The sequence below is a fragment of the Grampus griseus genome (genome assembly GCF_964374135.1).
Source record: "Grampus griseus genome assembly, chromosome: 2".
Lineage (NCBI taxonomy): Eukaryota > Metazoa > Chordata > Mammalia > Artiodactyla > Delphinidae > Grampus > Grampus griseus.
In genome coordinates this window covers 120,105,103-120,127,110 of record NC_139018.1, presented here as the reverse complement: position 1 = coordinate 120,127,110, position 22,008 = coordinate 120,105,103, and the positions used below count along the sequence as shown (strand labels likewise).

Here is a 22,008-nt window from a genome sequence, read left to right as displayed (position 1 = left end):
CCCACCTCGGGCCCCCTCCCTGGGCAGAGTTGGCTCAGTTCACATTTGTGGGGAAAACCTACCCACAGTGGCCTCTTGGCTATGCAGCGTCTCGCTCTGAGAAACGGGGCTCTAAGAGCCCCTACCTCCCAGGGGGGTTGTAGGGACTGAGAGTAAAGGAGCAGCCTGCTCAAGGCTGTACAGCTGGTCACCCCTCCTAAGGCAGGCTCACGCCTGGCTGGCCGCCTGGGTCAGCCTGGGCGCTGCTGGCCAGCCCCATGTGATCTGGTCACCCTGTACCTGACACATGGTTCGCACTCCATAAATCCTCACCGGAATGACTATCACTATGAGCGAAATGGAAACGGTTTTCACCCAACATCTCTTCACGGTGCTCACTCCAAGATTTGGGGCACAGGTGCGTCTTCCTCTCAAGGACCTAAGCACTGAAATAAAAGTTGGTGCCTAAAGTGGGAAGGCGATGCTTAGCGACGTGAATTGCTAATGGTGGAATTTCAAGGAGAAAAGGGACCAGTGAATATTTCCTAACCTTGGCAGACACAGAGAACACGGGGACATGAAAGTGTTTTACTGTACGAGGAGCTCACAAATCTGTGGACAGCACACACCAGTGAGGATTCCACATCACTGGGGAAGGCAGATGGGGTGGTGTTCAGGTCCTGGACAGAGACAGGGACAGAGCCCTTGGACCCACTGTTCACACAGCTTCACATTGGGAAGGGTCAGGGGAGAAGGAACAGGCGGGGTCGGGTGTAGCCCAGCTGTGGGTTTTGGAGAAAGATTGCATAGCTCGTTAAACCTTGTCCTTTTTTTTTCACTTTGCCCTGGGCAACCAGGGTGCCTGCCCAGCACTTGGACAAGTCAGCACCCCTGCCCTATTAGGGGTTCTGTCTTCCCCTCCCAGTAGGGCCATTTCTGATGGGGAGAGGACCAGGGTGTGGGGAAGGTTGGGGGGGATAGAAGGAAGACCTGTGGAGGGACCACAGGGGGACTGGGAAAGGCCCTGCCCCTCACATCCCCCCTTCCCTGGTTAAGGATTTTTTGCTAAAAGGGCCAAGGAAATGTGCGTGGGTGGAAACCCCAGAGGCCACAGCTCCTCTCCTGAGGAGCCTGGAGGTCACACTCGTGTAGGCAGCAGAGCTGGATGGTCGGCTTCTGGCCCCTGTAACCTCGGCACTGTCCTCAGATCCGGACGTGGAAAGTGCTGGAAAGAGAAAGAGCAAGAGGGGCTGAGAGGCTCTGGACTGGGTGGGTAAACGTCCCCAGCAGAAAGCCAACCAGGCCCTGCACCCAACCCTGGACAGTTCCTCCAGGAGGGTGCAGAGGGAAGGAAGGCCTGGAGGACCAGCTGTGCCCAGGGCATCCAACCCCCGACATAACCAAAGGGCCCCCAGTCTCTATCCTTCACCAGAGACTGGCCCTGCTGGGGACAGAGGACTTCCCAGTCACACACTGAGGGCAGCTCGGCCTGGAACGTGACCTGCCTCCCGGCCCACACAGAGCCTGCCGGGACCACTGATCTCGGGAGCAGTGACAGTGCCTCAGCCCCAAGGGGTCTCCTGGCTGCGGCCCCCATTCAGGCCTGCCCTGCCCATGCCAGACCCTTGGGAGGGCACCTGAGGAAGTCGGGGGCCTTGGCGATCATGTCCTCGAAGTCGGAGAAGCCCAGCTTGCCATCGCCGTCCAGATCGGCCTCCTCAATGACCTTGTCGCACACGAGCACCACCTCGTCCTCGTCCAGCTCCGACTTGGTGAGCCGGGCCAGCGTCAGCTCCAGGTCCTCCTTGCAGATGAAGTTGTCGGTGTTGAAGTCTGTGGGGTGGGGTCAGGGACGCTCAGGCCACTCTCCTCTGAGCTGGTCACACCAGATACCTCCCTGGCCCCTCTGTGCACACTCTGGGGACACTGGATCCTTGCCCTCAGCCGACAGGGACCAGGGGGTCTCACTCACGAGGCACCTCTCGACACCACATTCAACAAATCCACATTCACAATCTGCACCAACCCCCGCCATGACGGCAAGCCCAGCCTCGACCTGAGACACTTCGAACGTCCAGATCTGAGGCCTCCTGGGAACTCTGGGCCCAGGCTAAACGGCTCTCCTGGCCTCGTCCCATGGTGGACCCTGTGTTCCCTCTAAAGCTAAGGGAACCAAGGCCTGGCAAGGCCGAGTGACTGAATCAAGGTCTGTTGATTCAGATGGCCGTTGGAGGGGAAGCTGGGATGCTGACCGGGGCCTGTTTGACGCTAAGACCCGTGTTTTCTAAACTGCACCACGTTGCCTCTGGTCCCAAGCCAGACATGGAGGTCAGAAGACTCAGAAGCCCCCCCAGAGAGAGGCCCTGTGGTTGCCTTTTGTGCACAAAGAACAGGGAACATGGTTTGATTCTGCTCGGCAAAAGGCACTACCACTGTCCACAGCTCAGCAAGATGTTCAGAGGGCCGAGCCACACACAGGCTCATCACAGGGAACTCGAACACCCTTCTGACTGCCTTTCAACCCAACTATCAGATCTTCGCAAGTGCTATTTCTTCTGTCTGGAGCGCCCTTCCCATTTATCTGTCCAGCAGACTCCATTCATTCTTCAGGGAAACTAAGGTCAAGGAAGTGGGTGATCCTTGCTAGAGGTCAGGCCCCAGTTCCCCCCAGCACCAAACTCCAGGTCCCAGTTGCCTTTCTCCATTCCACCCGCCAGTCCAGGGTGGTAGGGGAGCCCTGGTTCTCCCTTCACTTGTCCCCACACCTGCTTGGCTGTGTGCCCTGCACTTCCCCTCTCTGGCAGACTACAGCCTTCCCAGAAGCACCGCCATGGGGTCCAACATTAGGGGGATGACGGTTGGAATTCGAGAAGTTTTTTACTTGAACCTTGTGGGCGTAGTTTGTTAAGGGTAGACAAGGAGGGTACCATGCCTCTGACGTGCAAACACAATGTGGGTGCAGAGATATATGTAGACCAAAGTCCCCTGAAATAAACGTGACAACTACAAAATGAAAAAACAGCCCAATGGGCCCCACTGCCTTGGGATCCCCTGGCTGATGAAAGATGCTGGGCACAGGAGGTTTGTCTGTGGCTCCTCTGGTCCAGGACGGACCTTCCCTGGGCCTCAAAGTTTCCATCCGAGCACTGTCTGAGGGTTTGACACCAGTCCCAGCTGCTGTCAGGCTCAGAGCTTACGAGCTCTGCAGCGTGAAGTTCTCTCCTATCGCCACAGGAGAAACCAAAAGCTTCGCAGGTACTCGGCGCCCTCTGGTGGCCAGTGGGACAGTGGGTCCTGGGCTGGGCTGGGGTGAAATGAGGCCACCCTACCCCTGGCAGCAATTACAGAGGTGGGAGGGGGTACCTAGGAGCCTACCTCTCAGCCCAGCCTCACCACCTAGCAGAGGCCTCCTCTCCAGAACCCTGGCGTCTGCCACTCTAGTTCCTCCAGGATGCCGAGTGATCTTTCTAGAACACAGGGCTTCCTGGCCTCACCTGAAACCCTGCAGTGGCCCCCAAACTCCTTGGCTGGCTCCTCACAGCCCAGCCCCAGTGACCTCTCCAGAATCACACCGCCCTCATCTCACCACATTCGTCTCCCCACCTTCTCACCACGCCCTGTGCTTTGTGGTGCTCCCTCTACCAGGTATGCCCACCCCCATTCTCCTGTTGGCAAATCTGCTCTTGTCCTCCGAGGCCATGCTGCAATGTCACCACGTGTGAATTCTCCTCACGCTAACTGCCCGCCCCAGGTGGAGTGGGTCCCTCCCTCCTCTGCTCTCAGGACCCTGCAGATGTCCCTTATGCACTAGTTGTACCCACTGGCCACTGTGCTGGACATGCACTCTTCAGAGTGTTCTTGGTGTCCCCAGCGTCCCCACGGCGGGAACCAGCAGTAACTAGATGGCCTATGGAATGCCACCACCCTCACGCAGCATCACAGCCCCTCCTCCAGGCCCTCCTTACCGTAGATCTTGAAGGCGTAGTTTGCCTTGAGGTCGCGGGGAGCCGACTCACAGAGCACAGAAAACATGTCGACAAAGTCGTTGAAGGTGAGGTTCCCGTCGCCATCCTCAGAAAAAGACTCCACAATCCTTTCCTTGAAGGGATTCTCCTGAAGAAAACAACCACAGCAGTCACCATAGGTGAAGGTTCACTGGGAGGAACCCAGAGCCCGACAGCTATGGCCTATGTGACCTTGAACGAGTGACCTAAATCCCCCTGGGCCTCAGTTTCCCCATCTGTAAAATGGGGATAATAATTGCACCTACTTAATTGGGTTGGGAGATGGTTGAATAAGTTAAAGTATGTAAGGTGTTGGTACGAAGCCTGGCACCAGTGAGAGCTCTGCAAGCATCATGTCTTGTTATATTGTTCAGATCAGCACGGAGGGCTCAGCAGAACCAAGGTGTGCCCACTGGAGGCATCACCTCTTCTGAGGCAGGAGCAGGGATTAGTCCCATTGCCCAGGGAGTTCATGGAGGCTCCTGCCTTGACATGCAAGGGAAGACAATGTTACTGAGTCCACGTTCATACTGCTCACCACACGAGAGGCCAAAACGTAGAGAAACGAGTTGTTTGGGCAAGGAATAGTGATGTTATTTGGAAAGCCAGCTAACCGAGAAGATGGTGGGCTCCTGCCCCCAAAGAACCACCTTGCCTGAGTTAGAATTCAGGCTTCTTTTATACTAAAAGGGGAGGGAGTAAAGTCAAACACTTCCTGTTTCCCATCAGCCTCTGGAGGGGAGGTGTTAATTTCTTCCTCCCTGTAGTCATTCACAGGTGGGCCTGGTCAGGATGTTTCCTGTGAGCTAAACAGAGGTATTTTAGCTTAACGCTCATTACCTGGGAGGTAGGGTTCCCAGAGATGGGCCATTATGTATAATTTAAACTTAGAGGAAACATCCCTTTAGTGATTCATTTGTAATAGAATACAAAAGGTTCTTCCCTATTACAAGAGCCCAGGGCCTGGGCAGCTCTCAGCTCAGACCAAGATCACAGGGGGCAGAAGTGGGGCCCCAGAGGTGGGAGAACTGGGCCGGGACCAGCCCACAGGTAGGTGGGGAATTATACCAATGACTCCTTCCTCTGATCCCAACTCACTCAGGGCCCACCTCTCCTGGAGCCCTCCACCCCAGCTGGGCCAGCACTGGACCACTCCATTCTGTGCCCAGCCCAGGCCAGCACAGGGGGCTGAGAGACGATCCCATGGTTCCTGCCGAAGTGCTTCACACCCTCTAGTGATCCTCTGAACCTGGAATCAAGCCCCTCTCTAGGCCAGGCTGGACGCTTGTCAGGGCTGAGCCTCTGGCTCACTGTCCCCCAGGACTGAGGTCATGACCAGGATACAGGCCCCAAGTGGATGCCACGTGGACCCCAAGTGGACACCCTGACGCCAGAGTCACACACCTGAGGTCTGGCAAGGGGCTCTTTGCAAAGACCCATGGCAATGTGCCCTAAAACCCCAAATGCTTTCTTACCGTTGGAGTGTATTTTGTGTGTAAGGAACTCGGGAAATGAAACTCTTACGTCAAAGGATATATATGGTTTGAGGGCTAGCAGCATCAGCCTCACCTGGGAGCCTGCTAGAAAAACAGGATCTTGGACCCCAGACCTATTGAACCTGAATCGGCATTTTGACAAGATCCCTAGGTGACTCCTGGGCACGTTGAAGTCTGAGAGGAGATGCTGTGCATGACCGTGCTGTGAGAGACAACAGCCATGCGAGGATGAGGCTAAAAAAATTACCTTAAAAAGAAGATACAAACAAGATCTGCCAAGGACAGCAGACGGGCCACTGAACACAGGGGCAAGCAGGTGAGCACAGGTCCACAGCCCTGCAGACTACAGGGCAGCACCAATCACGGCACCCTTACTGAGTAAGCTCATTTACTGACACACGTAGCTCATTTATCCACAGGGTGCAGATGAGGAAACTGAGGCACAGCTGGGGTTCAACTCAGGTCTGGGTGCCCCTGCTGCCCTGCCCATCCAGAGGGGCATATTCCCCGCACTCCCAGCCCCCCTGCCCGGCCTTCTCTAGCTGATCCCCCCGGCTCTGCCGAGCAGCAGCCTCTCACGTACCCGGAGCTCCGGCATCTGGATGATGACGCTCATGGGCACGTGGACGATGGGGCTCTTCCTGTAGTCCATCGGGACGATGTTGGGAGCCAGCTCATAGAAGCGCGCGTGGAGCCTGCGAGGGAAGCAGAGAAAGAGTGCTGGAGGGGATGCAGTCCCCGGGCCCTCAGAGGCTCAGCGCCACCCTGCCTGCACCCTGGCCCCTCACGCTGGAGACCCACTTTGGCCAGGGGCCTGGGGAGACCATCTGCTCTGCCCACAGGATGGGGGATTTGTAAGGGAGGCAAGTTCTGCCCAGACCCCTATGCTGATGACTAGATTGCGTCCTGGCCATTCCCATGACCACCAACACCACGGCCACTGCTGCCACTGCCCATCCCCCCACCCGCAAGGGCTTGCCCATCTGATCTTATTTTTTTCCTCTTTGGACTCTCTCAAGAGTCTTCTATGCACCAGGCATGTCACCTCTTACAGCTCAGCAAACTGAGGCCTGAAGAGGTTAAAAGAGTGACTTGTCTAACACCACACAACTAGGAAGTCTCAGGGACCACGGCTGGAACCCGAAACCGGAAATCCAGAGCAGAGGCTCTTAACCCCTCCTCCCCATGCCGCCCCTGCCGCTCCCCACCACTGACCTCGCTGAAGTCCTGGCCCAGTTTGCTACCCCTGCCCCCAGGCTAGGCCCTGAGGGTTGGGTCTCTGGAAGAGCTTCCGGAAGCCCTCACATCCTGTGAAGCCCCTGAGAACGGCCATCCACAACCTCTCTCCAGCTGGGGGTGGACGGGATGGAGCCCACTGCCCTGGGCCTGGCCCTCCTCGCTGACGCGTCAGGTCCCCAGCTCCCTCTCACCCTCCCACCTTGCTCGGGGGGCCCTGGGACACAAGCCCACCTACATGCTGCGTGGACCCTCCAGGGCGTGAGACATCCTGACCCTGTCTCAGTTGGAAGCCCCTCCTCCATTATTCCTCTGCGGCCCTGTGTCCTGTTGTCCAGGTCCCTGATATCCCGAAGAACAGCCCTCCCCTCCTAACCCCAGGCAGGTACAAATTAGGTTCAGATGAAATTGTGTCCAGGAAGTGCTGCCAGACAGGGGGACAGCTGTCAGGGGTATTGACGGGGGGCTGTGGTGAGGCCCAGGGCTGCTGGGGCCTGGATGGACGGGTGATCCCATATCTCCGGGGCCCACCTTCCCTGCTACCCCCAAAGCTGGATCAACCCTGGTCTTCTTCTAAGTGGCCTGGCCCAGTGACATGCTCCTAGGCCCATCCTCAGTAGGCCCTTCAGCATAGCCACCTAATCCCCCATCAGGGTCCACCCAACTCTTGTCACCCTGCTGCCCAGCCCTCTCCAGTGGAGCAGGTCACTGCTTGCCCAGCTCACACACAAAATGTCAGCCACTGTTTAGCAAATGCTCACTCTGTGCTGGGCTTTGGGTTAACCCCGTGTGCACTGCTTTACTCAATTTAATCCCTAATCACCCCGAGAGGCAGCTATTAGCACCCCCACCCCTGTTTTTCCGGTGAGGAAGCTGAGGCTAAGGGGTTAAGCGTCTGCCCCAGCTTCCAGAGCCAACAGCGGCAGGTCCAGGCCCTCCCTGTAAGTCAGGCCACCCAGGCCAGCACATCAGCACCTGGTTCAGAGCACCTGTACAGTAAACGCAAAGCAAATGCCATGAGCACACTTGGCCACTCACATGCTCCTATAAAAGGGCCTGAAATCACAAGGAAGGTCCAAGGCTTGGAAACACAGACCTGGAGGGGAAAACCCAAACCCTGTCCTTTGGGTCAAAGCGGGGGCAACGGATAACAGAGTGACAGGATCAAGCTGGGACCCTCCACGAGGGGGCATCCGAGGGCTTTCTTTGCTCTTACTTTCGGCATTGAGGAAAAATTTGCCCTTTTTTTATATTGTCCCCAAACATGGAACCTGGACTATATATCACACTTTATGCATCTGGTTTCCTGCGCTTTTGCCAGGACCATAGTATTTGCAACGGTTACGTTTCCCCCTTGACCTTGACATTTGGGATGTGATGTTGGGGTGTTTGAGGGTTGGCTTACACCTTCAAAGTTTTGTGGGGTGGCTGCAGCAGGGACGTGAGTCAGACTGAGGTTGGAGCCCTGCCTACACCTCTCACTAGCTGCGTGGCCTTGGGCAAGTGGGTTAACCCACTGGAGAACAGATTTCCCTATCAGTTAAATGCGGATTGTCCTACCCTCCTCACACTCGTGAGGATTAAAAAGGATGGCGTTAGTATTTAAAACCACCTGGCCTCAACTGGTAGCTATTAGCGTTTTGCCTGCCATGTCAGGGCCTCCCTGCAAGGGACGAGGATTTGGGAGAAGGCCTGTGGGTATTAGTGGAATTGAAGAGGTGTCTTCTGGGGTACGAAGGCCAGCTTCTGCCCTGGGACAGGGATGTGTTCTGACTCTATGCCTATAGTGATATTGGAATTTGTTTTTTAAGGAAAACTCAAGGAGAATTTGGAAAGATGAATCACTTTGGGAAAAACTCCAAAAACTGTCACAGAACTGCATTCCTGTACCCCTCCTCCCTTAAAGGGCACTACTGAATTCACGAAGATGTACATATTAGTCCTATCATAAGTTCCAGGGGCAGAAACAATACCTATGCTACTTGAACTGTTCCAGAGCATGGGGCAAAAAAGTGAAAGCCTCCCAGTTTATTTTAGGAAGTTAATAAGAACCCTGCTACCAGAACCTAGTAGGTAGCATCCAAAATGGACCAATGGTACTTACACATACAGATGCAAAAATCTTATAAAATAACATATTAGTCATTTCAGGTCCAACAGCATTTTAAAGAGTAAATCATTGGGACCAAGTAGGATTTACTCCAGGAATGCATGGGTGGATCAATGTTTGGGAATCTGTGACTATAAATCACATTAATAGGCAGCAAAAAATATTTTGATCAACTTGATAGCTGCACTTATGACCATATGGTTGTATGTACACAGAAAAACATCTGAAAAGTGTACACCACGGGTTTACACTGATGGTCTCTGTGAGGCAGGAGTGGAGAGGAGTGATAAGAGAAGGCCAACTTTCACTTATTACTTTACCTACTTCTGAACTGAGTTTTTAGAGTATTTATTAATAAAAATAAAAAGTATTTTTAAGGTATATATTAATTTTTTCAACAAAAAAACTTAAAATCCTTATTCAAACATAAACAAAAGGATGCTCTCTACCTGAAATCAACACCTAACATTATACTTAAATGATAAAAGTACTACAGACATTCCCATAAAAGTGAGACTCCTACCGTCACCATCATTATATAACATTTCCCCTGTGAGTGCCAGTCAATGTAATTAGTCAGAAAAATAAAAGAGTATATCTAAATATTGGAAAGGAGGATGCAAATTATTATTTGCTGGAAAACCAAAAATAATCAGTTTAAAAACTATTTGAATGAGGACTTCCCTGGCAGTCCAGTGGTTTGGACTCTGTGCTTCCACTGCAGGGGGCACAGGTTCGATCCCTGGTTGGGGAACTAGGATACCACATGCTGCGCAGCACAGCCAAAAAAAAAAAGTTAGTAAAAAAATATATATATATTTGAATGAGAAAGAGCTCAGTAGCTCTTCTACACAATAGTTTTTCTACCAGCATTCACCTATTCAAAAATATTATATAATAGAAGATCTAATTCACAATACAAAATCCGCCTCCAAAAACCCCCAAACAACTAAGTATAAAATAAATATGAAATGTGCACAAAGAAAACCATGAAGCTTTACCAAAGGATGTAAAATATTTAGGGAGTTAGATAACTTTCCTGATTGGAAAGGCTTACTACTGTAATGATGGCAACCTTCTCTTCATTTTCCTGCAAAATGAATACACTCTTAATTGAAATCTGCAAAAGATTTATTTGAGATCTTGCCAACCTGATTCAAAAGTTTGTTTGGAAGAATAAACATTGGAGAGTTGGGGAAAAACCCTGAAAAAAGAGTCACCGGGGAGATGTTTGTCCCGTCAGATGTTAAAACATAGTTTAAAGCTATTATAAGTAAAACCACATGGAATAGACATTGGTGTAGAAGAGGCAGACCCAAATATAAATGAGAATTAGTCCAAGACAAACAGTATTTGAAATCAGTGGGGAGAAGATGGATTCTTCTGGAAGTCACAGACTGGTTGGTGGTCCACATTCATGTCTAGCTTTCATGTAAAATAATGATTTAAAACTTAGCTGCCAACATTTACAAATTAAACAATTTTACATGAAAAACCTGGATTTCCCCAAGGCCACAACCAGTTGGGGCTCAGGAACAGCAATTTCTGCAGATCCTTGTCCTAAAACATTCCCGTCGGGTTACACGGCTTCATTTATTTGCAGTGCATGTTGGCCCCCACAAACAGCTGAGTTTGAGACCCTGGGGAAAGTCAATAAATGATTTGGGGACAGAAGACAAAAGAGATGTAACAGCCAGTGTGATTGAGGAAGCAGGGAAATGGAGACTCATGCATGGCTGCTGGAGGGCAATCTAGCAATAAAAATCAAAAGCCTTAAAAATGTCCATGGCTTTTGGTCCAGAAATCTCTGTTAGAAATGTATCCTAAGGAAATAATCCCAGACATGTGGGCTATAGGTCATGGTGTCCCAAGGATGTGCACTGCAGTGCTAATTATAATGGTGAAAAGCTGAAAATCTAAATGTCCAACCAAATGAAAAGGTGGTGAGATCTTTTTTTTATCTTATCTATTTTTACAAGTTGCCTAAGGAAAAGCAATTTAAAGCATATTACAGAACAACCTGATCCAAATTTCCGATAAACACACACAAAGGGAAAATAGTTAAACATTATTTACCCAGAGGTTAAAAATACCAAAAGATTAATAGCCATTATTTCTGGGTGGCAGGATTACAGACAATTTTTGTTCTCTTTTGACTGGCTTTATTTTCTAATTTTTCTACAGTCATCATGTATCACAGGTGAAATAAAAAATTAAAAGTAATTAAAATAGATTATACAGAGTTTTTAAATGGTTGAGAAAATAAAATAGATGATAAAGTAACAAATAGGCAAACACCCCGGGGTGCTGGCTGGGCCTCGTGCTTAGGAGCATAGGCTAACTGGGGGCAGGGGAGTTACCTATAGCAAAGAAGGTGGCTGAACGGGGGGGCTGCCCACTCAGGCTCAGCGTCGGGCTGGAAGAGCTGTGCCCTGGGGAGCAACTGGATCCACCCGGGTTTGTGTGTGTGTATGTGAGTACAGAGGAAGGAGGGGAGCGGGGGAGGGGAGGGGAGGGGAAAACTGCCCAGACTGGTATCTGTGACTCAGTATCATTGACCCAAGGCTACCAGAGAGCTGGGCCCCAAGCTGCAAAGAAGAACCTGCTGCTCACGTTTCCTCCTCACCATCTGGTCAGTTCTCAGGGTGCAGCCCACCCAGAAAACCATCCGGCTGGAAGGCCCCTGGGAGGAGGGCCCTGGGCCTCGGGCCTGGCTCTGCCATTGACCTGCTCTGTGTTGCCGGCCGGGTCCTCGCTCCTGGCCCTCTCTGGGCTCAGGGCCTCGGTTGTCCCGCCTGGACCTGAGATGTGAACAGCGTGGAGAGGGCTCGCCTGGCAGGGGTGATCAGTCACACTGGCTCTTGCTGGGGCCCAGAGAGAAGGTTGGAGAAAATCGAGGGGGCTGAAACTGGAATCGAGCCACCGAGGCCACGCCTGGTCCCCCAGGGACATGTAATCCCACACGCTGCCTGGCCTCACGACCCTTCCTGAGGGTGGACGGGTGGGCAACAAAACTCCAAGCAGCCTGTGCTGAACAACACTGTCACCCCTGCCCTCCCAGCCATTGGAGTCTGTGGAAAAACAGCCCCAGGGGGCACTGTCATCCGTACTGCAGAGGTGGCAACTGAGACATGGCAGGTGCTACACAGTGGGGACCAGATCCCAGGGCCCCTGCTCCCAGTGGGGCTTTACCCCCTCCCCCTCCCCACATGACCACTCTGCAGAAAACGCCCCAGGTCTGGTCCCCAGTGAGTGTTAACACAGAGGTGGGGCCTGAAGGAACCAGAGCAGGCAGCGGGGGACTCAGAAAGCGTGTCCAGCTGCCAGAAGGGGTCCTTTCCCCGCTTTGTGGACTCCGGGCCCGGGTTGAACTACAGAGGCCGGCATTGAAGGATGGAGAGCTGGGCAGGCCAGGGCTGTGGGGAGCCAGGAGACCCCCTACCCCTGCTCAGACCACCCACCTGCCCGGGGCTGATCATTTGCCAAGAGACCAGGGTCACCCTCAAAGGCCCCTCAGGTTGAATCCAATTCCTGGCCTGGCCTCTGAACCACTCTCCTCCCCCACGGGCAACTGGGGATGGGGCAGGGTGAAGCAGGTCTGTGCCCTTGACCCCGCTGCTCCTAGCCTGCAATGTTCTCCCCTTGGCCAACCCTACCCATCCTTCACCCACACACTCTTCAAGCGCTTACTGGTGCCGTGCCCAGTGCCAGGCATGGGGAGCCTGTGTCCTGCCTGACTACAAGTCCGGGGGGGAGCTGGGCACCTGAGCCATGAGCCCACAGAGCCCCCCAAAAAGGCTGCAAAAGAGGCTGTGTGAGAGCTGGGGGACAGGGAGTTGGGGGCTCACAGAGTAGATGACTCTGGAGTGGGTCTTGAAGGACATGCAGGAATGCAGCGGGAAGATGAGAAAGGCAGTGGGGCAGCCAGTGCCAAGGCCTGGGGACGAGCTTTTGCTGCCAGAACAGAAATGGTAGCGGGCCTCCCAGGACAAGCAGTCTGGGCCCGGCGTCTACAAAGGTGGGAAGTCAGGATGGCGGGAGCTCCCTGTTACAGAGGACAAATGTGGTGAGGCTTAAACGAGGATTTGGGCCAAGAACTCTGAAAGGTAAGAGGTGCCACGGGAATGCCAGGGTGACCGCTGTGTTATTACAGTTCTGAGGACCATCTGTCCAAATGGGAAGCGCACCCCACACCTCACTCAAGCTACAGACCAAATGCAATTTATCAAACACCACACTCTGGCGTTCCTGCCTCTCGGCAACGGGGGAGGTATCATTATCCCCGTTTTATAAAAGAAACAGAGGCTCAGCGAGGCTCAAAGCTTGTCCAAGGTCAGAGCTGGGAAGTAGAGCCCAGGTCTGCTGATGCCAAGGCCTGGGGGCTTTGCCCCCCACCCTGCTTCTCCAAGGTGGTAGGAGTGGGCATCCCTGCCCACCCAGGGGACAGGCTGGAAAAGCAGCCTGGGCAGAAAGGAAGGACCGAGGGACATCATCTGAGCAGACTGGTCATGGCAGTGACAGACCACAGCTCCCTTGGGAAGTGTAACAGGCTCTAGCCCCAGCCTGCCTATCGACCTCCAGGGAAAGTGATCCTGAGACCTTGCTGGCTTTTAGTGCCACCTGATAGCCCAGAGAGGGGGGCCTGGCAAGGCCTGTGGGGCCAGGTTTCCTGGCATTCTGTGAGTCCTGCCCACCATCTGGTCCTGGGGCTCTGAGTCTGCCAACCCCCTTCATTTCTCCTGTCTAGGCCCACCCCACCCCCAAAGAAAGGGAAGAGACCCCTGGTGGACAGCTCAGGGGCGGTGGTGGCATTGCCTGGCATGCCCCTGCCTTTAGGACCTCCCAGGAGTGGCAGGACATCAGAGCCAGAAGGCTCTTAGGGATCCCTAGTCTAACAGACAGGGTCCCCCCCTTAGTCTGACAGGTCCCAGGGTGCAATGAAATAACGAGGACCCTGGAGTCAGAGGCCAGGTCTTCAGTCCCTGGCTGAGTGACTTTGGCCAAGTTGCTAAGCCCCACCTGTAAAGTGAGGATAAAAGGATTCTCCTGTTACAAGGGCACAGTGAGGATTAAATGAGAATGTTCCTGAAACCGCCCACCACGGAGCCTGGCATGCAGTAAGCAGACGTTCGATTCTTGGCAGAAGGATGTGAGCCGGGGGGTGGGACGTCTCGAGTTCCCACAGCAGCCTGCGCTCGGCTGCCGATGGGGGTGGAAAAGCTAGTCCTCAGCTGGTGCAGCACCCCCCCACCCCCCTGCCTCGGCCCCCAGGGTCCCCGGCCCCACCCCTGCCCCTGCCCCAGCTCCAGAGGGTCGAATAAGAGCCACACTTACTTGAGGATGTCCTTCTTATTGAAGAAGGTGCAGTCCTGTGGAAGGAAAACGCACATTTAGTTGGTTGTCCTTCCTCCCTCAGAGCCACACAGGAACAGCCAGCCCTGGACTGGGGGCAGCAGAGTCACTACCACCCCTCCCTGCCCCAGCCCATTGCGGGGAGCAGTCTAGTGGGTCCAGAAGCTGCCTTCTGAAGCTTTTGACCTGAGCCAGGGAAGTGAGTGTGTGGCGTGGGGGGCTGGGAGGCATGCGTAGGGGAGGGCATTTGGGAGGCAGATGGAGAGGTCAGAGGTGGATGCGATTGATTCGAGGGGCCAGGAGATACCCTGTGGGACACCCGGGGGAAGTGGGTGGGAGACAACTTGGGAGACAAGACAGGAGTGAGGACTGACAGGGTCACCGCATTGCCCAGCGGCAGGGGGCACGGTCCATGCTGCAGGCCCTAAGAATGGCGCCTCGTGGCGTCATGGGTGGCGTGTCCTGAGTGGTCGCAGGCAGAAGCCCCGTGGTCAGAGGCTGAGAGTTCCAGGCACACAGACTGGGGATGGGGCAGGGTGAAGCATCTAACTGGTATCTGAAGCCACAGGAATAGATGAGGTTAGAGAAGGCAGTGAAGAGGCTGGGGTGTGGGGAAAGAAGGGGCCGAGGAGGAGAGGGGGAGGAGGAAGGTGGGCAGGAAGGAACCGGCAGCATCAGAGGCCAGGGTGCACAGAGGCCAGGGTGGAGGCTGCTGGGGACCCCCAGGTAGGCATGACTCAGGGCTGGGGCAGCACTCGGATCCTGAGTTCACCCAGATTATAAACTCATCTTGAGGATTCTGCCTTGGTCTGGATAACCCACCTCCTACAGTCACGCCTCTGTCCACAGCTCCGCCTGCCTGGTGATGATGCTACTATGCCAGGCCTTGTGGGAAGTATGGGGGTGAAAAGGACCCAGCACTTCATAAAATGCCCAACCGTAAAGGGCTTTTGTGCTTCTCCCCTGCCATTTGGCCCCTCCACCTTGGCCTGTTGTTGAAGCGTGAGGGAGCCCAGAGCTGGTGGGGCCTCCTGGGGCGGTATGCTGACCAGAGCTGGCTCCGACGAGGGACTAATGGCCACGGTACAGGCTTGCAGACAGCCCGGCTCACACTGGATGAGACCTGGAGCCCCTGGCCCCGGGGCAATTGCACTGCACATTGAGGAGGACCCAAGAAAGCAGGCCCACAGGATGCATATCTAGGGTTTCCAGTGGGCACCTGAAGGAGAGCCAAAGAGGGGAGAGTTGGTGGCAATTTCCAGGCCCCAGTTAGCCCCACAAGTCTGTCCTGAGCCACCTGCTGCTCGGCGGGAGTTAGACTAAGGACCCGCATAGTCTGGCCCTTCTTGGAAACATAGGGGCTTCTCCTGGGGGGCTAGACTTTGCTTTCGGTGATAGCTCCTCTGTAGGGGCCAGGAGAGGCTCAGGCTGGGGAAGCAGTGCCCCCTCCCCACTCAGAATGGGCAAAGAACTCCATGCCCCACAGGCCTAAGACTCAGACAGGCTGAAGACCGTGTGGGCTGATTTCTCAGCAGACCCCAGAAACCTGGAGCAGGCAGCAAAGGCCGCCCAGCTGGGCCTTCCAGGCACAGACCTCTCTCAGTCCCACAGCTGGTTCTACAGCCTGAAGCTGCCAGTGAGAAGGGCCAGAGCGCTTCCAACCAGCATGGTGGGGGTGTCGGCATAACGAGATGGGGAGAGGTCCTGGCTTCTGCTCTCTTTCCCCCTGGCCTATCCTCTTCCCCCTCCCCTCTCTTCTCTCCTCTCTCCTATCCCCTGGGTTGGAAAGGAAGTATCTGCGTCCTGACCTGAGGGTTTTATTGGCATTAAATGTGAAAGCTTCTCACATGACTCCAGCCCCTTACCACAACTACTTACATCTGTCCACATCAATGGTCCTCGGTGTGGTTCCTGGACCAGCAGCATCACCATCACCTGGGGACTTAGTGGAACTTTAGATTCTCAGGCTTCTCTCCAGAAGTACAATCAGAAACTCTGGGGATGAGGCCCCGCAATCTGCATTTTAAAAAGTCCTTCTAGAGATGCTGATGCTTGCTGAAGTGTGAGGGCCTCTGCTCTAGAGCAGAATCACCTGGGGAGCTGTTTAAACTCCCTGTGTCCCCTCCCATCACCACCAATGGACCCCAGATCAATTACATCAGAATCCCTGAGGGTGGATCCAGGCATCAGCAGTTTTCAGAGCCATCAGGTGATTGCAATGTGCAGCCCAGCCTGAGAACCACACCACAGCCAGTCCATAATTACCATGGCTAGTCCGTGGGGGCTCTGAATATCCAATTTTGTTTAATCCTCATCACTAGCCTATGGGCGGGGACGGGGGGCACGGGTGGGGCAGGCATTACCTCCCCATTTTATAGATGGGAAAACCGAGGTTCAACAAAGTTGAACAGCTTGCCCTAAATTGCACACGCAGATCTGGGCTGGGCTGGAACTCAGGCCTATGGGCTTCTTTTTTTTTTTAATTAATTAATTAATTTTATTTTTGGCTGCATTGGGTCTTCGTTGCTGCGCATGGGCTTTCTCTGGTTGCGGCAAGTGGGGGCTACTCTTTGTTGTGGTGCGCGGGCTTCTCACTGCAGTGGCTTCTCTTGTTGCAAAGCACGGGCTCTAGGTGCATGGGCTTCAGTAGTTGTGGCACGTGGACTCACTAGTTGTGGGACACGAGCTCTAGAGCACAGGCTCAGTAGTTGTGGCGCACGGGCTTCGTTGCTCCGTAGCATGTGGGATCTTCCTGGGCCAGGGCTTGAACCCGTGTCCCCTGCATTGGCAGGCAGATTCTTAACCACTGCGCCACCAGGGAAGCCCCCTATGTGCTTCTTGACCACTGCCCACTGAGTGGAAACAGAGCCACAGTCCACTCAGCACCGTCGTACAGCAACCACTCCACGTCCTGCTTCCACTGTGTATTCCCATATCTGGTACATGGTGCATGCTCAATAGAGACTGGTGGAATGAATGGCCAGACTTTTCCATATAAACCTTCCACAGCAGTTAACATTATTTCACTGGCTGGGGAATATCTCACTGCAGGCACTGGCCCTGCTTAACCTAAACTTTCTCATCTTTCTGAACATTTAGCCACAGCCATTTCTAGGTGTTCAACATTACCAATAAAGCTACCATGAACCTCGTCGACTGATGTTTTGCTTGTTCTTCTGCTGACTTACTTCCCTGGAACTCATCCCAGGGAGGCAGCTCATAGGGGAGGAACATGGCAGATGCCTTAAAAGCTTCTCAGGGGGGCCTCCCTGGTGGTGCAGTGGTTGAGAGTCCACCTGCCGATACAGGGGACACGGGTTCGTGCCCCGGTCCGGGAGGATCCCACATGCCGCGGAGCGGCTGGGCCCGTGAGCCATGGTCGCTGAGCCTGCGTGTCCGGAGCCTGTGCTCCGCAACGGGAGAGGCCACAAGGTGAGAGGCCCGCGTAATGCAAAAATAAAGACAGAAAACAAACAAACAAAAAAAACAAAAAAAAGCTTCTCAGGGCTCTGAGTAGCCTGGCAGCGTGGCAGAGGAAAATGTTTAGTAGTCAGACGCAAATTCTCGTCTTGCTTTGGACCCTTAGGCAAGTTCAGTCTCCTGTTGGAACCTCAGTTTCTGCATCCGTAAGATGGGGATACTGCCTCTTGGAAAGGGGCAGTGAGAGGAGCAAATGAGATAAGATGCAGGAAGCCTATAGGGCACAGCTTACCCCATTTTGTGTAACAGCTCCACCCAGTACCCCATGTCCCAAAGGCATCCCTTCAGAGCCTGCAGCTCTGTGTCTGTTCCCACCCTGAAGACACCAAACAAAAACCCTGCCCCCCTCCGTCTACTCAGCTGCCCAGGGAGCTACAGCCATAGGTCTGCAGGAACTCTTCCCTTTACTCCACTGAGAACAAATGTCCGGTCACTGCTTGGCCCCTGAGAGTTCACAGGGATAGGTCTTCAGGGAAGAGTCCCAGCTCAAGTTAGGGTTATGAGGGGTGGGAGGGAGGGAGGGGGCCTAGCCCAGGAGAGATGAGCCCTCAGGACTCTGGCAGCAGAAGACAGGGCAGGCTGGGCTTTTATAATAGAAGCTCCGATGTTATGCCAGTTAAGGCTACAGTTCCTCCTCTAAGCTTATATTCATCCTGTTCTCCCACCTGGAGTGCCTTCCCCACCTTGTCCAGCTTGTCCAAATCCTTTCCATGCTCCAAAGCTCAACTCAAGGGTACTTTGTCCAGGTAGCCTCCCTGCCCCCCATCTCCCACATGCCTGGTCTGCCTGTGCCAGTGGTCCTGAGCCGAGCCATAGCCAGTCCCAGCTGGAGTGGACTCTCCATCCAGCTCTGCCAGCTCAAGCCTCAGCACCGCCCAGCGGACCATCACACAGCTCAGCTGATCCCTGCAAGAGCCCTGTGACATGAGCACAGCAGGGCTAGTGATCATTCCCATTTTAGAGGTGGGGACACTGAGACCCAGAAGAGGACAATGGCTTACTAAGGCCTACAGCATCTATGGCCCAGCCATGACTTGAACCCAGGACTTCAGAACCCCTGGAGTTCTTTCCCCTCCTTAGAGCCGTGCTTTAACAAGTATTCATTCATTCAGACAACATTCTCCACTGCCTCTTCTGTGCCTGAGCAGGGGACACACAGGAAGTGGGATGGAGGGGAAACAGACAGTGATGACTGGGTATAAACCATTCTGTGGCCAAAAGAAGGATTGGGGGAGGGCATCAGGGAGCCTGTCCAAAAGAGGTGAGGCCTGCCATGGACAGAAAGATAGGCCAGACGGAGCTGATGAAGAAGTGAGGGGAGGGCGCCAGGAGAACAAGGCCAGAGGTGAGGCCATGCTTGGCTAGAAGCCCTTCAGTGTGCCTGGAACTTGGGGTGCCAGGGGAGGGACTAAAAATGAGGCTGGAGGCTGGCTGAGCTCAGACCAGGCCAGGGTGAGGTCTGCTCTGCACCCCGCTCAGGCTATTATCCCAAGACACTGTGGAATTCCAGGGAGAGGAGAGGGTCACACCCATGTTTTAGAAAGATCCTTCACATCTTTGACCCTGTACTTCTGCTCCAAGGTGTTCATGACCTATATATGGACAACTCCCTAGGGTCTCCCACCGCAGTGGGGGATTAGTTAATACACATACGATGCAACTCTTGGTCCAGAGATTCTTTTTAAAGAAAAAATTGTTTTACATTGGTGATGCACATTGTGTCTGTCGAAAGAAAATGGGAAGGAGTGAGAAGGGGATGGAGTGAGAAACTGAGAGACTGTGGTAGCAGCACGCGGGTGGCTGGAGGGTGCAGAAACGGGTGGGGTGGGGAGGCAGCAGTTACATTTTCAGTTACATGACACTGAGAGGCCTCACCCAGGGCCCTGGCTATGGAGATCGAGGATGGGATCCCCAGGTGAGCCCCCAAAGAGGATGAGAGTTACAGGACCTGTCCTTGACTGAAAACATAGGCCATAGTAGAGCAAAGAGCAGTGGAGGGTCCTGGGGAAGGCGATGAGCTCTTGGTTGTTTGAGGGGTCTAGGGGCTGGATCTGGAAGGCAGAGAATTGGTCTGGGAAGAAACCTGAACTTTGGGAATCACTGGCACCTGGGGACTGGGGAAGAGGGCAGGAAACCCTGGAGATCAGTTGGGGGAAGGGGTGGCTGTTACTCGAGGTCACCCCCAGCTTGGCCTTCGCTGGCCCTGGCCAGCTGGAGAGTCTCAGGGAGGGAGACGTGGGGCTCTCAGGTTTCACAGTTCTCGTTTCTCCCACCAGGCCCAGCCTCTGCCAAAGGATCAGAACCCAGCACTGGGCCTGACTCCGAACGGTAACTCAACGCCAGGCTGGACTGAGTGGGAACCCAGGCTCCCCATGCCCACGAGGCTACTCTTCTGAGCATGGTCTACCTGCCTGCCTGTACCCACCTCCAAGTCTTTACCCAAGCTGTCCCCTCTGCCTGGAATGCCTCCTTCGGGGCTCTGATGGGCAAAATCCTACTGACCTTTCAAGGGTCTGCAAGCGCTGCATTATTTCTGAACCTACCAGTCGAAGCAAAGACCCCCTTCCCTCCAGGTCTCCCACTGCCCCCTAGTGCCCTCCCCTAGAGCACACTCACCGCCTGCCTCGCACTGGAGGCGAGGGGCCGTCTCTGCAGACAGTGACGGCCTTGAGGACATAGAGCACACACAGCCCCCAGCCGCAACGAAGGGAGTGAGTCTTGGATTCACAATTCAAATTCTTGTGTGAACCTTCACTGTGCAGGGTACCGAAGGCCTCCTCAGCCTTTGTTTACTCTACTGTAAAATGGGGCTAAATAACCCACCTCCCTGTGATGATCAAATGAGTTGATGCATAGAGAGCCTCCCATTATAGCGCTGGGTACACAGAAGGCGCCTCCACGTGAGGCCCTGAGAAAGCAGTGTTATTGACAACCAGCACTTCCAGGAGGAAAAGGGCCTTTATTTTACTTGTGCCCACATCAGAGGACCCACACTTCAAGCTCGATGCCAAAATAAATATTCACGAAGGCAACAGGCAGCTGTGGAGACCCTGCTGGTGTTCATCTCCCCCAACCACACTCCACACAGGCCACAACACAGTCCAGCCCCCTCTACCTGGCAGAGTCAGGAATGAAGCATCAGAGTTGGGCCTGGGAGGGTAAGTGAAATCATTTGGAGACCCGGGAGCGGCATCCCCGAGCACGGGCAAAGAGAGGGAGGAAAGAGCCCGGCGTGTCAAGGGAACGCGGATAGTTCTGGGGCAGCTGCAGTGCTCAGGGCAGGGAAGGGGCCTGGGCAGGCTGGCCAGGGCTCTGGGCAAGCCAGGAAGCTGGGCTCCTCCATCCTGCAACCACAGAAAAGTTTGTACATGAGTGGGAGGGCGTTGGGATCTGATCTGGACAGCTCCCGGGCTCTGGAGGCAGAGGAACTCAGAAGGGTCTAAGGGGGTGGCTGCTGGGGGACTTAGGGAGCTTGGAGAGGTGACCATGTAAGACTGGTACCTCGCTTGCCTTCTTGCTCCAATTATTTCCATACTGGGGCCATACGGAGAGACCCCAACCTAGAATGGCATTGGGGTGCTGATGCACTTCACTCCCTACCCAGCTAACAGCTAATTTCTACTTTACAAAAACTCACTCTCCTGGGCTGCTTCCCAGGTTTTCGGGGGTAGTGGGGGTGGGAGGGTCCTCCCTCCAGCCTACTTTTAAGGACTCCATCTCTGCGCCAAGGTGGGCGATGGGAGGAGTAGTCGGGGAAGGGTTCGGGTCCAGCCTGGGGCCAAGAGCAAGAAGTCTGAATGAGAGAGAGAAGAGGGGGGAAGCTGGAAAGAGGGACGCCTGCGAGAATCTTTTAAGTGGAAAGCGCTCTCATTCCTCGGGTAGGTAAACTGAGGCTCGGAGAAGTCACCAGCCCAAGGTCAAGCGTCGAGCTGAAAGCAGAAGCAAGGTTTGAACCCGGGGAAACGGCTGTCGGGAGGCCTCGGCAAGCGACGGGAAAAAGAAGGGAGGAGCCGAGGGGCGCCGCTTCGGGGGCCGGGCGGCGGGCTCACCTGGTAGTTGTCCAGCTGCTCTTCGGTGAAGATGGTCTGCTTGTTCCCCATGGTGGCTGCGGCGCCGTCGCTTGCTCTCCCGGAGGCCGCCTCCCATCAGCGGCCGCCGGAGCCCCGCGCCCGCGGCCCTCGTCAGCCCCTCGGCGGGCAGCTTCCGACGGCCGCCGGACCCGCCGCCCGGCCTCAAGGCGCCGCGCCCCGCAACCCACCCGGCGGGGACGGGGCGGGAGCCTGGGAGGAGGGGAACGGACCCCAAGCGTGGCGACTCCGCCCCACGGCGGGGAGAGGGCGGGCACCCGGCT

At 54.6% G+C, this 22,008-nt stretch overlaps 1 protein-coding gene across 2 annotated transcripts; it reads right to left on the bottom strand.

Moving 5' to 3' along the window:
• Positions 1 to 581: 581 nt before the first annotated feature.
• CIB2 (calcium and integrin binding family member 2) lies at positions 582 to 21,860 on the bottom strand. 2 transcript variants are annotated; one of them, XM_082648744.1, is made up of 6 exons: positions 21,707 to 21,856; positions 14,160 to 14,194; positions 6,063 to 6,174; positions 3,945 to 4,092; positions 1,617 to 1,812; positions 582 to 1,204 (listed from the first exon to the last, which is right to left on the bottom strand). In XM_082648744.1, the coding sequence occupies exons 1-6, from the start codon at positions 21,755 to 21,757 to the stop codon at positions 1,183 to 1,185; spliced, it is 564 nt and encodes a 187-aa protein (XP_082504870.1). In that variant the 5' UTR covers positions 21,758 to 21,856; the 3' UTR covers positions 582 to 1,182. The 2 variants fall into 2 exon arrangements, with proteins under 2 accessions (XP_082504870.1, XP_082504869.1); XM_082648743.1 differs by having other exon boundaries at positions 582 to 1,812; positions 21,707 to 21,860.
• Between the last annotated feature and the right edge of the window lie 148 nt (positions 21,861 to 22,008).

Excerpts from the sequence above, each read along its gene's own strand:
- CIB2 (XM_082648743.1), bottom strand. The coding sequence starts at position 21,757 with ATGGGGAACAAGCAGACCATCTTCACCGAAGAGCAGCTGGACAACTAC. Across the intron at positions 6,175-14,159 it reads AATAAGAAGGACATCCTCAA|GCTCCACGCGCGCTTCTATG; the intron begins GTAAGTGTGGCT and ends CTTCCCTCGCAG. Across the intron at positions 4,093-6,062 it reads TCCAGATGCCGGAGCTCCGG|GAGAATCCCTTCAAGGAAAG; the intron begins GTACGTGAGAGG and ends TGTTTTCTTCAG.